Source organism: Aplysia californica, unplaced genomic scaffold, assembly GCF_000002075.1.
Source record: "Aplysia californica isolate F4 #8 unplaced genomic scaffold, AplCal3.0 scaffold00292, whole genome shotgun sequence".
Taxonomy (NCBI): domain Eukaryota; kingdom Metazoa; phylum Mollusca; class Gastropoda; order Aplysiida; family Aplysiidae; genus Aplysia; species Aplysia californica.
In genome coordinates, this window is record NW_004797562.1 from 371,923 (window position 1) to 388,316 (window position 16,394).

General features: G+C 39.7%; 1 protein-coding gene across 3 annotated transcripts; it reads right to left on the reverse strand.

Moving 5' to 3' along the window:
- Positions 1 to 5,392: 5,392 nt before the first annotated feature.
- LOC101851960 (ATP synthase lipid-binding protein, mitochondrial) lies at positions 5,393 to 15,551 on the reverse strand. 3 transcript variants are annotated; one of them, XM_005101635.3, is made up of 6 exons: positions 15,462 to 15,551; positions 15,176 to 15,255; positions 13,771 to 13,830; positions 11,445 to 11,543; positions 8,154 to 8,250; positions 5,393 to 6,442 (listed from the first exon to the last, which is right to left on the reverse strand). In XM_005101635.3, the coding sequence occupies exons 2-6, from the start codon at positions 15,218 to 15,220 to the stop codon at positions 6,279 to 6,281; spliced, it is 465 nt and encodes a 154-aa protein (XP_005101692.1). In that variant the 5' UTR covers positions 15,221 to 15,255; positions 15,462 to 15,551; the 3' UTR covers positions 5,393 to 6,278. The 3 variants fall into 3 exon arrangements, with proteins under 3 accessions (XP_005101692.1, XP_005101691.1, XP_012939878.1); XM_005101634.2 differs by having other exon boundaries at positions 15,364 to 15,468; XM_013084424.1 differs by lacking the exon at positions 15,462 to 15,551 and having other exon boundaries at positions 15,176 to 15,274.
- Between the last annotated feature and the right edge of the window lie 843 nt (positions 15,552 to 16,394).

Here is a 16,394-nt window from a genome sequence, read left to right on the forward strand (position 1 = left end):
AGAACTCATACACAAATCGTAAGTGAGATGAGTGGTCACTGTTTACCCAGTCAGTAACAGAGGGCGTCAACATGAACTTGTGACAGAAGCGTCGCTCGTTCTCCGAGTGGTGGCGACCCGTGTGTTTGTTATAACATGGCACTCGGTCTTACTGATACATTTCATTTTATTGTCACCCTTGTGCAAAATCAGCAAAATCAAAATTACAAAAAATATACACCACCACCACCAACAACAATGCGGCTACTTTCAATTGGGACCTCAGATGGGAATAATTTGTTTTCTTCTGGGACCTCAGATGGGAATAGTTTGTTTTCTTCATCTCGATCAGTCCTGCCTAAGATGGCCACCTGTCTTATATGGCCACTTTTCTCCTTGACAATGGGTGGCCGTCTTACACAGGTTTGACTGTATTTACTTTTCTCAAATAGGACACGATACAGGGGTGAACGCATCATGTAAGCGATTACAGGGGGTTTCAAATGCTCGTTCATTGAGGCTGTAGTGTGCTCTGTTTTGTGAGAAGAAAAGTTATTTTTTTGCTAGCATTTTTACTCTTCTATTGAGCACGGATATCTCGAACCCGTTGGGAGTTCGACAAATCCATAATTTTAGTAAACTACGATAACAAGAAATAAGTATAAGAGAAATATCTTAGAAAATCAAGGGAAGTAACTGACAGCATAAAAGTCAGAAGATAAAAAAACACTGCCATCAAGCCTCCTTGGTACATGTATCAATAAGAATACAAATACAAGGCTGGGTAGTGCTCCTTGTTCGGTGTCGAAGCAAGAGAAAGGAAGAGAGTGATGAGCTTTAGATTAACCTGATATGTACAGCTGATCTTGTCAAAAAAACCCAACTATTCTGTCTGTGGGAGGGTATTCTCCGTTGACCCCAACAGAAAGGAAAGGACAAGGATTCCTTCATCGGAAGTGGCAGGAGATCAGTCTGCTAGTGCTAGTTTCCTCAGATGCCTACATAGCTAGGTAGCCATGCAAACATGTTACCCATTTCAGCCGAGGAATGAATCCTCAATTGCAATATAACTTTTGGGGTGGGGGGGTGTTATTGAAAGTGTGAGATTAGTGAGGTGAGCCTAAACAAGGAATCGGGATAAAGCACGCCACCTACCCATCTTCTGCTATCACTTTCTGATCCACAGGGACACTAAACACTAGTGCAAATGTTATGCTGTGCTGGGGCGAGCCTGGTGTCCTGGTGGGCTCATGTAACCTGATAGTGATACTGATACTCTCGACGATGGATGTGTTGTTTTCCATCATGATTACAGGGCAATTTGAATTCCAGACAGGCAACTTTTTAAATATATTTTAAGTTTTAGTAGAGGTTTTACGGCACTCACAACTGCATAAGATAAGGTCATATGAGCGCCAGAAGATTAGAGATGTTACAAGAGAGTAACAAAAACATAAAATTAAAAAAGAAGAGGAGATAAGGACGATAGATGTTTGATAGGAAAGAAGCAAACCACACCGGAGCACCCGCCAACCACCCACTTTTTTAATTTTAAGAGGAGCTGTTCTGCATATAATAATATCTCAGATCAGCTTCAATTTCAACACTTCGGAGTCATCATCATAGTAAGCTTCCCCTCTGCTGTCTCAAAAGGCAGTCTCACAATAATATATAGGCCTACATCACACTACATATATATATATATATATATATATATATATATATATATATATATATATATATAATACACATGTATATATATTATATACATGTGTGTGTATATATATATATATATGTAGGCCCTATATGTGAATTATAAAAATCTGCAGGACACCAAAAAAATGTGTTCACCACAATTTTTAAAAAAAGATATGTGTGTTCATTGTAAAATCAGGTGCCGTCAAAACACTGTGATGGAATAAATTTTATTAAAGAAATCAACATTTTTCTACCCGAGCTAGACAACTTTGTTCAATCTTTTCTTTTGGCCTTTTGTCATGTAGGCCTACAACCAATTTATCAGCTCTTTCTTTTCCAGAGTTTTAATTATTTGCTCCTCACCCTCATCTTTCTTTTTCTAGTGTCTTGTCTCATGGAGGTTGAAAAGACATTTTGAAACACAGATTGCTGAAGATAATACAGTGGTAGTCTGATTCATCTTTCTTATTCTAGTGCCTTGTCTCATGGAGGTTGAAAAGACATTTTGAAACACAGATTGCTGAAGATAATACAGTGGTAGTCTGATTCAATGAAGTCGTCTGGCCTGACCTTCAATTTCATTGAATCCAAGCTTCCGTTATAGTTATAGCAAACATGGGGTTTTTGTGTTTAATTACAGGCACCGAGCAAGTAGTGTAATGCATTCGACTTCCGCAATATAAAGTAGTTTGGTTTCAAATAAGAGGCATTTGTTCTTTGATGACATACCGAAGATAAGCTGGAAAATACTATGAACTATACCAAGCACCAGCTATACAAAGGGTTCGATTAGTGCACGCTTATATTTCATATTGAATTGACATTGTTTGCCGAACAAGTGGTGTTGCTCTGTAGTATAAGCCTAGCATATAATAATATGGCAACATATGATTCCTCAGACCAGAGTGCAATTTGTTGCGTATGTCAAAACAAGCTCATCATTTTTAATAATTTAAGGGGATCCACTGGTCAGATCAGTAAAAATTTTGAAAAAATATCAGTTTTCGGATTTTGGGGTATCTTAATAGATATCAATATCAAGGATCCATCTTTAGAAGCCTAATTCCTTTATCAAACGTATAAATAGTTGGAAAATGCATTTAAGAGAGGCAGCAATGTAGGAAAATCTTCACCAAAAATTATCTCTCTTTGCAGTTTTCTCAGAATTGTTTATCTGACCAGGTTGCAACACTATATTGAGTAGATCTCAGAAAGTTACTGTCAGAATTGTTTCACATTTGGACACAATCTTTTATACACATTTCTCGATAACTTTACAGGAGCATTTTTGCTGTTTATGGTACACAATTGGAGTTTTAGGCCTGTTTTATTTGACAAAATCTGAAAACATTGGAGACCTGAATGTAGTGCATAACAAGGACTGTAATGCTCACAAGTCAGTACAGAACATTCAAATTTGGCTCTGTAAGGTTGTTCTACCTACCAACAGTAATCGCCATGCCAAATATTAGGCTTCTATCTTGATGAGTGTTGATGATTGACAAAATATAAAATTGGTTTTAAAAATGCTGAATCAATCCTTTATTTTTGATGGCTCGAGATTATTATGACTAAAATCTTGAATTTTTTGCTTGGTAACCTTTTTTTGTACTATGTCACCCCCTTTGATGCAGAAAAGCAAGCTTTAGACCAAAAACTATAGCATTTGGGTGTTGACCATAGCTACACCCCCTTAATCAGAAGCCGGGGTAAACACCAAGCTGAGGATCTTCAAAACAAACATGAATGGAGTTAGTGGCAATAGTGGGGATTAAGAGGTACGATTGAGTCACAGATGCTCAACTGCGGGAAAGAACAAACCAAAGGCCAGTAAAGGCAAAGGAAGACAGGTGAAGAAATGGAAATGGACTGGGTACACCCTGAGGAGACCCCCGACAAGCATCATCAGACAGGCTTTGACATGGAATCCACAAGGAAACCGTAAGGAAGACCAAAGATGACATGGAGGCGAGCGGAACAAGCTGAAATGGAAAAGGCGGGGACATCATGGAAACAGCTACAAAAGTATGCACAGGACAGGTTTCAAAATGTTGATGACCTATGCTCCTCTGTGTGAGTAAAAAAGGGCAAGAGAGCCAGGGTAAAAATGACTGCGAGTATTGTGACGCATTTCTATCTTTACTCTTTACTTTACCTACGCTCAACACCCTGACCGCCCATCCGACACACGCGCGTGCCAACAATGGCATGATTCGATTAAAATGATAACTATTAAATTTGTGATAAAATATTCAATCTAAGATAAAAATGACAAGTTTACTTTAGATTAATACAAAAGTACAGTGTATATTATTAACAATCTATTGTAAAGGCCAGCCTTTATAATTAAAATTGAGAATTCTGTTGGGATCAACGACGGAGAAGAGATGTTACAATTTATTTTCATTTCGTTTTAGTGAATCCGAGTTCCACTACTATAAATTAAATAATAATAATAATAGCATTTATTATGCGCACACCCCGCTCTACTCTACGGGCTTTACAACTATTTGTAGTCCTAACCAAAGTCATCACAGTTCATGTATCAGTAGATCATGCGTTCAGTGACAGTTCCTACTTTGCTTTTCATTTTATCATGTCCCCTACTGCCATTACCACCAGTCTCACCCCATTGGCGTCTGTGGTGTTGCAGTAGGCCGCTTCACTGGTTACACACAAGAAACTGAATTCAATTCCAGAGTGATGTTCCTGTATCCATCTACTTTGCCCAGACCGTACAGGAGGGTCTTATTCTGAAGCCAGCTTCCTAAATGATCAATTGTGTTGATGGGAACATAAAATCACCTACATTTTCAAGTTTCACCATCCCGTGGGGAGACAGTGTGACAATATCGCGACCCAAGTGCTTTCATGTCGTATCTCCATTTTTTTTTACATTAAAAATATGACTTCTTAATCTCACTCTTTGTTATCAACTGTTTTAAAAAATGGAGATACAAGAAAGCAGCTGAAGTCACAGTATGGTGCCAAACCAAGTTCATGGCAGGTCATTTGCCGACTAGAAAATTTAGATTATCAAAGTGCATGATATACCTTCCCCACTCTCCAGCATACATGGCATGATGGCACACCATAAAATGTGTAAAAATAACTACACGATCAACTTATGCCTCTGGTGGGTCATGTTGGTGGAATTCACCATGGATGTTTTGCTTCATCTGCTTTTCTCTCCATTAGTTCTAGGAATTTGTCAATGGTTGGACCTTTGTTATCGCAGAGCTGGTCTATTCCGAACACCTGCTATAAATAACTTTACAAGACATCCGGCTCAGAGATTTATTATAAGCCTACTAACTTAGTGGAGCCAACTGTATTGTGGAACATTTCATGTCTCTAGGACCATAAAGTTCACCACATCCAGGGTGGAGAACTCGGTTCGATCTGTCAGCATGCTGGAATGAATGGAAGAAGAGAAAGAGCAAGTTCCAAAGGGACCTGGGAACCTGTCCACTTAATTGAAATTCAAACAATTAAACTTTCTCAGGTCGAGACAAGTTTGTAAAATCAGCCCACCAGCCAGCAACCACCACTGTAACATTAACACAAAAAGAAAAGACAACATGGCATACAGATCTCTTCTTTTGAGAATTATCATTTGAAGTAACCACACTAATTCTCTACGGTTTCCATGAAGCTGTATCTTAAAAAAAATAAATAAAAAAGCATGCAGAAGAAAAAACCACAAACAAGGTGATTCATCAAAGTCTCCAAGACAGTTTTTATTATCAAATCCTTCGGAACAACCCCAATCTACGAAGAAGGTTGCTACAAACAAATGTGCTTGGATCTGTACAGCAATCACACATCTGCAACAATGTGGAACTCCAAAATTGGTCTACTAAGTTGAACAAAAAAGTTACAGTAACACTACAGCTCACAATTTTGGGTGCAGATTGAATACGTAACAAAAGTCCTCTTGACATACAACCCCAACAGTTCACATGATTGATGAAAAAACCAGATGATTTACCAGGTTCCAAGCCAATTTGCCCTCACAACATTATTTTCTTGGTTCCATGAACAAAATCACATTTCACTCTTGCTCACACCACGACAAAAATGTATGCAGATCTGTCAACGCCAAAGGAAAGTCGAGTAACGAGTTTACTAATGGCATAAAGGTTATCACATGCAGACCAAACCTGAGCCAAGATAACAAAATAGCATCAGGTGAACATCACCTTATCAACTCTGGTTTCTTCATCAACAACGCTCATGCATTACAGTCTAGTCTGTGTTGTGTACGTTGTCACACTATCACAAAACAAAAGAGAGGGGATTCAACCATTTCCGTGGGCCCCTGTCATTCCTCCAGCCACTCACCAACCCCTCAACAAACATTTGAGCTGCGAGAGGAAGTGCAGCCAAGGAAATTCAGCTTCATTCCCTAAGAACCTAAGTAATGAAGTGTCCACAGTTACCTCAAATACACAAACAAAGAAAGTATACAGACATGATTTGGTCACTTCATTCTCACCACTCACACCTCGCAAACAATACAGCGCTTAGTTACCATATAACTTTTTTTTTCAATCACTAATGAAATATTGTTAGATTTTCTATGCATGCTGAGGCCCAAGTTAAAAAGCGAACAGCAGCAAGAAAGCCATCATGAGGCAGAACAGACCCATAGCCTCAGACAGGGCAAAACCCAAGATAGCGAATGAGAAGAGCTGGCCCTTCAATGATGGGTTGCGAGCATATCCAATGACGAGACTTCCGAAGACGCTTCCAATTCCGGCTCCTGAAAAAGTAAAGTGAAAAAAATGTTAACAATATTATAAGAGAAAATGTGGGGTCTTCAGAGCCCTAAACTCTGAAAAAAAAAACACTATGGCAAGTTTTAGTTTTACAGTCAACCCCACTTGTGTTGATCTTAGGTTAACACATGACACCATAACTCAAACGTGATTTTCCCAAAGGGCTCCACCCTAACTCACCCGGAATTGCCCGCTCCGACCATGCGTCTTTAAAAACGAAGTCTAGCCCTAACGAAACTGGGGCTGAGATTTCATTTTACATAGTTATTGCAAAATGTTTCTTCTATATGATATTGAAACAAAATTTTCTGGGCCGGTAGCCTCAGTTGTAGAGCCGATCGCGTGATTTTTACCCAGACACAAGTGTGGAACCTTTGCATTTTTTTTGGGGGGGGGAGAATGTGTATCAGATGTTTCACAGCAGTTTTGACACAAGTGATTCAACCCTATCCGTACGCCCTGGGGGTAATTTTGTACCCCCGAGGTTGTATTCTTCACATTTAGGAATACTTCTAGTGCGAAGATCTCTTTGAAACTTTCAGTATTTCTCAAAAAATCATTTTTACATACAGCTATACAAAGTGTACAGATCGGATTAACGAGTAAATTTCCTCTTTGGAAAGTGGAGGCACAGTTCATCACGTCGTATGGACACGATAGTAATAGTAAAACACGACGTACAGATAGGGTTAATACAGCACATGTACAATTATGTAGAGATGACGAACACGCAACAATAGGCCTATATGATATCTCAATGAAACAGTGAGGGGAGCACAAGAGTGGGTGTACTTGACACATATTAACACCACGAGGCAATAATCCCATCTGCTGTTGCTTCCCTTCCTCTCAAAGCTGAAGTGTATAATGTGTCACAAGACAATGAGCAATCAGTAAAACCTCTGAAAATACTGAGCTAAAAAAGTACTCTCGACTGTAACTTAGGGTGACAGCACTTTTATTCTTTAACAGCCGTCTAAAATGTACCAGTGTAAAACCTTTTTCCTAACAACATTCACTTTTCAAAGAATTTTAGGGAACTCCGTTTATAACAGAATAAAGAACATGACAAACAGTGATAGTTTTTACCCGAGTCTGGAATATAACGTAATCAGCTGCAGTGAAAGAGCAAGGTTTTCAGAGGTACATGTTAACATTAGTACACACGTAGTCTGTATTTGCCGTCAGTGGGCACTTGCAACCACCTCCCAAACTCTCTTTCTCTCACACATAAACATGAATGAGTACGCGACTAACAAACTCTCTTTCTCTCACACACAAACATGAATGAGTACGCGACTAATCTAATGATGTGAATAAATATAGCGTGGTAACCTTTTTGGTCTCCCCCATTTTCACCACAGTTGCCTACAAAAATTAAAATTACGAGCAGATTTTCCAGAGTTCCTTGGTTGTGTGGTCCCAACAATCACGTGAACTTCAGATGAGTTTATATTCCTCCCCCCCCCCCCCCCCCCCCCCCTTCTCTAGATGACAACTTATCCACAGTCTACTGTAGGTTTTTTTTTTTACACTTGTAACAAAAATAACTCATTCAAATGTCGGAAATTAGAGGTGTTACTAGATCTAGAGAGAGAGGGAGAGAGAAGAAAAAAAGAAATGTGATAGATTAGAAAGAAAGGTCCCGTTTACTGCAGGGAAATAAAAGGGTAACCAAGGGAGTATAGGAAGTACCTGATCCAGCCACTCCAACGGTGGCAGCTCCGGCTCCAATGTATTTGGCGGCCTGATCAATGTCCCGCTGCACAGCGCTTGTCTGGAAGTTGCGGATCTAAAGATGGAAAGAGCACACAATTTTTGAAAAACTGAAGTACCACTAACAGGAGACAAAAAAGATTACATTTTGGTGTTGGAAGAGCTGACTGAGTGCAGGAGTCCGTGGAATCGAATGTCTGGCCTTCACAGTATCATCAACTGATTACTGATCTAGGAGATAACTAGATTCTAACCATCAATGAACAGGTTTTCATTCAGTAAGAAGTTATACTGACAAAGAAATAGGTTTTTGATTACAACCTTTCACATCAATTCAACAGTGTGCAAATCCATACAAATAAAAGGCCTCCATCAATGGCTCAATTATAGGCAAATTTAGAGTTCGGCTCCCCTTTCTGATTCCCTAGAAAGGCATCCAGGTACATCTTATTTTGCTTTTCCCCACCCCAGAAACCCCAATCGACACAATTTTGATAATTTAGGTGGCAGACTTCTGACCTTGCCCTGCCCGTCAGGGTTAAAACATCCCAGCAGAAAGATTACTCAAAATTTCTAACTAGGAGCATATTCTCCGATTTATTGAAGACATCAGAATTCTTCATGGAGTGAAAAGTTACAGCAAATATTGATTTTCCATCTGTAAAGACTGCACCGGAAGATGACAACACTCCTATAGTCACTGTCCATTTTTAAAAACAGACTTTTGTCAGCATCTCATTGATCAGCTCAGGTGTTTGCCTGTCTGCCCCTAGGTCCAGAGTTCCATTCGTTTTTCTCAACTTCAACATCCCCTCATCCTACAGTAAGCAGGAAGGATTGAGCACATTGTAACCTTAGATAAGGACAGGAAATTTTGGAGGTCTTGCATGGAAAATTCAGAATATTAAAGATCCATTAGAGGTTCTGAAATTTAAAAAAAGAATAGACTCCTGAGGCAAAATTCAAAATTAATTCCTACCAACAAAAACAAAAAAACCCCATGAGGCAAGGGACGATTCTACATTCAGAGTAAACAAAGCGGCCAGAGGCTAAAGAACCACCAGCACTGCAAGACACAATCATTTACCACCACCACCCCCCCCCGAGCTTTAGAAAGGGCGCTAGAAACACCATTACCATTACAACCACATCTGCACACATCTCACCCATCACTCTCATCTACATACAGTATTAGATACTACAAACTCCCCTGAAAAAAAAAAAACTTTCTGACCTGACAAGATTGTGTTGAATACAATTTACGGAGTGGCTACCCGCCTGATGTCGGGTGACTAGCGTCAGGCTACTCGCCCGATCAAGGATTTCTATGCATGTTCCGGGCGAACGAATTCGGTCGATTAGCCCGGTCTGGCCTGCGGCTTCTTGCCCTTGGGGATTTTTGTGCATGCTCCTTTAAAATTCGCATGATCTATCGCGCAAGATTCAGTCACTCCTTGTCCTCCAAGTCAAGAGTCGGATCGGTCAACATGGCAGGTGAATTATATGTGGGAAAGACTTTCCAAAGTTTTAGAGACCTGAGTGGAACAATTTCAAAATTTTGCCACTTTTCACGTTAATAATTTGTAATCGCAGATTGCAGAAAAATCCAAACTATGTGAAGAAATGAAAATGCCCCACAACAACACGGATAGGCTGGTGTATTCTTTTGTGAAGTATGGATGCTGCATTTCTAATGTTAGTGTCAGTAACTTTGTCACCGGCATTCTGATGAACGATAAATAATGAATAAAGGGTGCAGTGATAGATCAAGGGGATCTACAACAATGTAGTCAACTCGCGAAGGAAACCTCGGAAGACGATAAAAATAGATGGCGATAAAATATCATTTATGATCTATTTTGGGCGTATTACAAAGGTGTGCTAGGTGCCCTCAATAGCTTTATGTCGCTCGGAAGGCCGAGAGGCTGTGTTTACGCTACCTTATATGTGGTGCCCACTACGGATGGGATCGCCCGACTCAGTTGCCTAAAAAACAAACTTTTTTTTTCAGTTTCAGGCGATCGGCCCGAACCAGCCGGAGTGAGCACCCCATATAAGACTAAAACTAGATCTAGGTGACCGGCTCTGGGTGGGCAGAAAATGTTAGCCACCCGAGGTCGCAGAAATCCCTATGGGCCAGCAGCCCGATGGACGTTAGCCACCCGACATCAGGCGAGTAGCAGCCTACAATTTAATGACTTTCCCAAAATTCCGGTGTCAGGAAAATTCTCTTAAATTAGGTAGCGTAAACACGGCCTCGTGGGCACTCGCGGTTGGAAGGTATCGGTGAAATTGGGGTAATTCCGATCGCTGTTTCTTTGCTCTTTCGCTATAAAGCACCAAATGCCGTACACCTTGTAAAAGTTCAACTTTTCCTCGTTACAATGGTGTAAGTTGTTTTTATGTCCGATTAGTAGGAGCTGGAGAATCGCCGACGAAAGTGAAGCCCCTCGCTGTCGGAATGCGTGGTCGGTCGGTTGAAAAATTGACACGGGTGCATTCAAATGCTTCGCGGAACGAGGGATGATTAAATACCGTCTTTTCATTGGCGGAGAACTGTAGAGCTTTAAGCGGGCTTTCCCGTGGTATGTATTTGGCCTTTGGCGTCTAAATAGAAAGCTTTTAAAAATACTGTCAAAATGTTTAAAAGATCACTTTTTACACATAATATGTAAAATACTGGCTTAAAAAATATATCCAATAAAAGATCAACTTATTTCCTATTAGAATAAAGTAATCAGCTTGGAATTATTTTTCATCAATCCTTCTGCAAGACTCAGAAAGCATGTGACCCCGCACGTGGGTACACTACAGTATAGAGCCGACTCGTTCGTTGCGGGGCCCGATGCGGCGCCAGAGGGGTCAACACTCAGTGTTTTTGTCGAAATAATGACAGATCATCGTGTTTGAGGCTATAAAATACTGATTTGTAATGATCAGTCTTGAAAAAAATTAGGCTCCATATATTTGTTATAGTGATTGTACTCTGTTAATGTGGAGATGTTTAGTACTCTTGGTACTCTTTTATTGTCTGTCAAACATGGGGTTGCAGCCAGTGACTGACTTTAACAAATTTGATCAAATTTTAAACAACTACCATTTTCTTAAAAATTGACAGAAGTTAAAGATTGGTACAAAAATGTTCAGTGGATATAGGCCTTTCAAATGGAGCTGATAAATTTGGCATACAGCTACTTTGAAAATTTAGTTTCTGGTACCTACTTAAATATTGTACAATCACATAACGACACAGCTGTTTCCAATCCCTACCTGGCTAATAAGTGATGAAACAGAGGTTGCTTTAGATGTAAGGTTAAGTGCGCTGATTCCACTGTAGGTTGCTAGGCTGGCACCGGACACGGCCTGTGGCTGTAGAAAATAAAATTAAAAATAATAAATGTCAACCTACAAGCATCACTCCATTTACAACATACCTCATAAATAGCCCAAACTTTTCCTATTTGAATCATCATTACCAACCCTTATATTATACGCAAACAGGCATACAACTGGATTTTATTGGAATCTCCTCATTTTCCCTCTACTTCTTTTGTATGTTTGTCACTCTCTTGTGAAATGCTACTTCTGGGGTGCCTTGATAGTCGAGCAGAGTAAGCCTGATTCCCCATTTGGACTTCTCTGTTGACATCCACCGCTTGGCGCTCATATGACCTTACGCAGTTGCCGGTGCCGTAAAATCGTACTAAAAAAAATCAATGTTTGTTTTTAGTACTCTCGCAACTGCATAAGGTCATATGAGCGCCAAGGGGCGGATGTCAATACAGGGAATCAGGCTTACTCTGGTCACTTCTCTTGCTTTAACAGCACAAAGTCTGCTTTAACAGGCACCCCCGAAATAGCGGGTCAGAAGAGTTTGTTAAACATACAAAATAAATAGAGGAAAATGATGCTAGTAAGGATTAGGAAAGAAAAAGCAGCAGTTCCCCATTGCAGTTCAGGCAGTTATGAGCATGACGATGAATCAGTGAATTTACAACTCTACTAGAAGCATATAAGAACATGTTAATGTCCCCCTTTGGAAATGACCTAAAGATATTTCAGTCAGTAGCACCACCCCAAGGAAGGGTAAAAGATCAAAGGGAAGACCACATGGAACCTGGAGAAGAGTCACAGAAATTGATGTACAGAATAGTGGCAAGACAACGAATAACATCAAGAGGCTAGCCCAGGATAGGGAAAGGTGGAAAGTTTGTTCATGGCCTATTTCCTGGTCCAGGGTGAGAAAGGAAATGAGGAATCCTGATGTAGTTTTGTCTTGTTTTAGCCTCTTACTGACAATATTGCTATATGCCGAATCTAGATTCAAGACCTGAATGCTGAATTCAGCGAAGTGAATCAAACCAAAGTCAATAGATCACAAAAAATCTAAAGCCAAAGAATCACACAAATCAAGAATGGTGTGTAAGCCTTAGTAATTTAAAATAGAAATTCAGAGATTCTAGGATCTCTTTTTCAGATATGGTTTATAATTTACATCGTTGTTTCCCAGAGATAAAACTAAACCGAATGAGAAAGATGCAGCACTAGAACCTAGGCAAAGCCAACCGAAAGCACAATGTAGCAAAACTGAGTTGAGCGAAGTCCTAACATTGCACTAGGCTCCACAGTATCGCATAGATCTAGGAGGATGATACATTCATTAAAAAACTGAAACACATTGGTGTTGTTAAGTCTTTTGGTTTTGTTCCCAGCCCCAAATTACAATAATCCTACTCTTATTAGCCCTACCCCACAAGAATACTATAATAATAATAATTCCAGTACCCCCTAGTGTTAGGGCTAAAACCATTGCCAATCTTTTTTCTAACACAATGTCAAACAGAGAGCGAAACTAACTTTAGTTGAACTCTTGAAATCATTTACCATGGGGTGGGTGTGTTTCACGTTTGTTGCTTACGCTCCATTTTAGAAAATAGCGGAACTTGATTGAAAGCCTAATCAGCGCTTCTGGCTAAAGAGAAAGCAGAGAAAGTCTTCCCAACAGACGAAACAAAAAATTAAGATGCACACGATTGATATTGGGAAGCTTAAGATTTGGCGTAAAAAAAAAAAAGAGGGACAAGTGGCAAGTCCTTTACACTCTTGAAAATAGTTAACAAAATAATTTATACATTTCATGAAACAAGTGTATGCTCTTGTCAAGATCACAGGACCCTGCACAAACTATTGACCTCTAGGGAAAGAGAAACTAGGGTCACCTTCAACAGTCTTTAGTTTAGTTTAGTATAAGGTTTTACGGCACTCGCAACTGCATAAGGAACAGTCTTTAACCACTGAGATCCATTATTACTGTGAAAAATTGTTGAAACAAATATTTGAAGAGTTTGCTTGACACTATTATGAAAATTTGTAGACCTCCACACCATGTGCAGCACATTAATGAGTACCCTGTATCAATTGGAGAACAGGCACTTGCTGTGATTCCCTTTCAAAAAAAGAAAAGAAAAAGCAACCTGTATACGTTGAATAAACTTAACGAAAATTAAAAACCCCATACCGTTCTCTCCGTCTCCTCTACTTGAGAAAGAAAATCATTTTGAAACCAACCGGTCATCCCAAAACAAAAAAAGCTTACCTCCTGCTTCACAACGACTGCGCTTCCGAGAGGCCTCAGGGCAGATCGGGTGAGCACGCTCTGTCCAAAAAGAAATACCAAAATCAGCAGTTTGTCAGTGAAACAGTTGTACAGAATAACTCACTAAAGTGACATATCAGCTTATAAAAAAGATGCTGGAAATTTGCAACGAAATGTATTTTACTTTTTTAATTACAAATAGTCTAGGTACTTCTACTGTTTGTACTTTGCAGAGATTAAGATCTGTCCAGAAAAGAACCAAGGAACCAGATACCCGAGACAGAATAAAAACATGTTGAGCAAGGACAAAAATTGGAGGTCATGAACAAAATTGGACAAATCCAGTGTTCCTTTAACCTTAATTCTTGAGTGTAAGTGTAATACATTCTTGACAATAGTTAAGACATTGAACTATGAAGAAATACAAAATTCCTTCAAAGGAATCATCACAATAATCACCCATCACAATGAAATGTAGGCTCAAACAATCAATGGTAGATAACAGAAAACTTGAGTTAACACTTTCAAACCCATCCTTGTTTCTCAAGGACATAGTGATGAAGACCATTTGACTGAACTTAGAATTAAGAATTGCACTAAACAGAGGAAAGAATTGCAAAATGAACTCATCAAATGATATGACCTTCAAATGGTACTCCAACAAAAAAGCATCCACTCTGACAGCACAAGATTCTCTACAGCCTAATCAAGCATTATAGATCTACAAAGGCATTTGACCTGAAGTTACAGGTCCTGACTTTCATTAAGTGAGCTAATAACAAGGGCAGTATTTTATTACAGGAATTATTATTATGTTAGGCTAGATCTAGCAGTGAGGAAGTAGCCTTTCCACTGCCAATGTGAATGTGAGGGTTCTGCAGAACTGCAGAGGATTTTGCTTTCACTCCATACATTCACAAAGAACTGATCAAACATTTTAAAGGAAAAAAAGCATCCAAAATACATTCATGGGACAAAATGCATCAACTTTATATTGCAAAAGGGATGTAAGAGCTCTTTACACATACATTCAGGCACTGGAGACACTGTTCCAGAGCAAACCAAAGAAAAGGTCACTCCTAGGTCATTTTGAAGTGAACACAACACTTCCAGTTGCCATAAATTCTTGAAGGTTACAAATTAGTTTTCTGTATGGACACAAAACACATTCTCCCAATAGAAAACTGGAGACAGTTGAAACCCTAGTACGGCTCAAAAAGTTAACTTGTGACTACAATTCTTGACTTGTTATCTGAATCAATATCATTGATATCGACACCAACAGAGACGACTCTCGTCTTGTTGAAGGAAGATTTCGGTGGGGTCAAGAAAGCAGTTGTGGTCCAATGGTATTATATTATGCACAAAACATATTATATTAGAGCAGTGAATTTGTTCCACTTACCAAGCATCTGGCTGAGGGCTGGGCAAACTTAGCACAGGCATACATTGTGAATGTTGATGGTTGTTAGGTCGGCAGAGAACCTGCAGAGAGAAGCCGGTAGTTTCTGTTAGACAACTTAAGACGAGAAAATTGAATTAATTACACAATTCTACGAATGAGCAATAATGCAAACAGCATTTAACACTCACAAATACTAAAACTGCAACAATTTAGAAGGCGGATGCCTAAAGCTCTGTCCGATGTTAAAGAGATTTTGTGTATCCCTGAGCTTCTACGTTCAGCTTACCTAGAGGTGACAATGAAGGAGACCGGTAAAGGGCGCATGCGCAAGAGGGTCACGGGAACATCCGGTCGCTGACGACAACAAGAACACAAATCATGACTCTAGCGTTTCCTAACGAAACAATACACAAAATGTACACGTTTGCCGGCGAATCATTCTCTCCCCCCCCCCCCCCCCCCCCTAATCAAGGAAGAACGTTTATAGAATGAACAAAGCATGATTATTCATCTTTTCTAATGAATAAATAAACGCTTCCATCCTTCTGTTCTTCGAAAAAGAGTAAGGTAATCTTTCAGTGACAAGTTTTAATAGAATAATATTGTTATTCCCAGCAAAAAAAGGAAAAAGAAAAGAGATAAGCCGATCCATGGATCATTACTGTCTAAACGCCTCTGTGATCTTCCCTAATACTTTGAACTACAAAGAACAACAAGGAAGCTGTTTGGCATCAATTTTAAAGAGACTGTATTATCAAAGCCATAATATAGAATAATATGTAGTCATCATCATCGAACGCAAAATAATATAGATCAAGCGGAAAGATCGTTAGCCCAGCCCCTTGTCTAGTATGAGGCTCTGCTAGATGGACAGGATACTTCCTCAGTATTTTGCAAACCCACAATGAAAGATCTAATTAATATTAATAAACAGCTAGGGTTCTCGCAAGAGCTACGGTGTTCGTGCTCCTTGCTCGAGCTCCTCTTCGGGAATAAACCCAAAAAGGAAACGGGGGAAAAGGGGTTGGGTGGAGAAAGAGAAGGGCGCGAGCTAGAAAGACACAGTTAAAGAGTCAGCGGTAGGGAAAGAGTAATCTTAGGATTCTCTACTGGAATTGTCGTAGTCTGCAGCAGAGAGGGCTCGTGGCTGAAACCCTATGTTACGGAGCAGACATCATATGCCTCCAAGAAACCAGACTAGGTGACAGGAACTTCAATG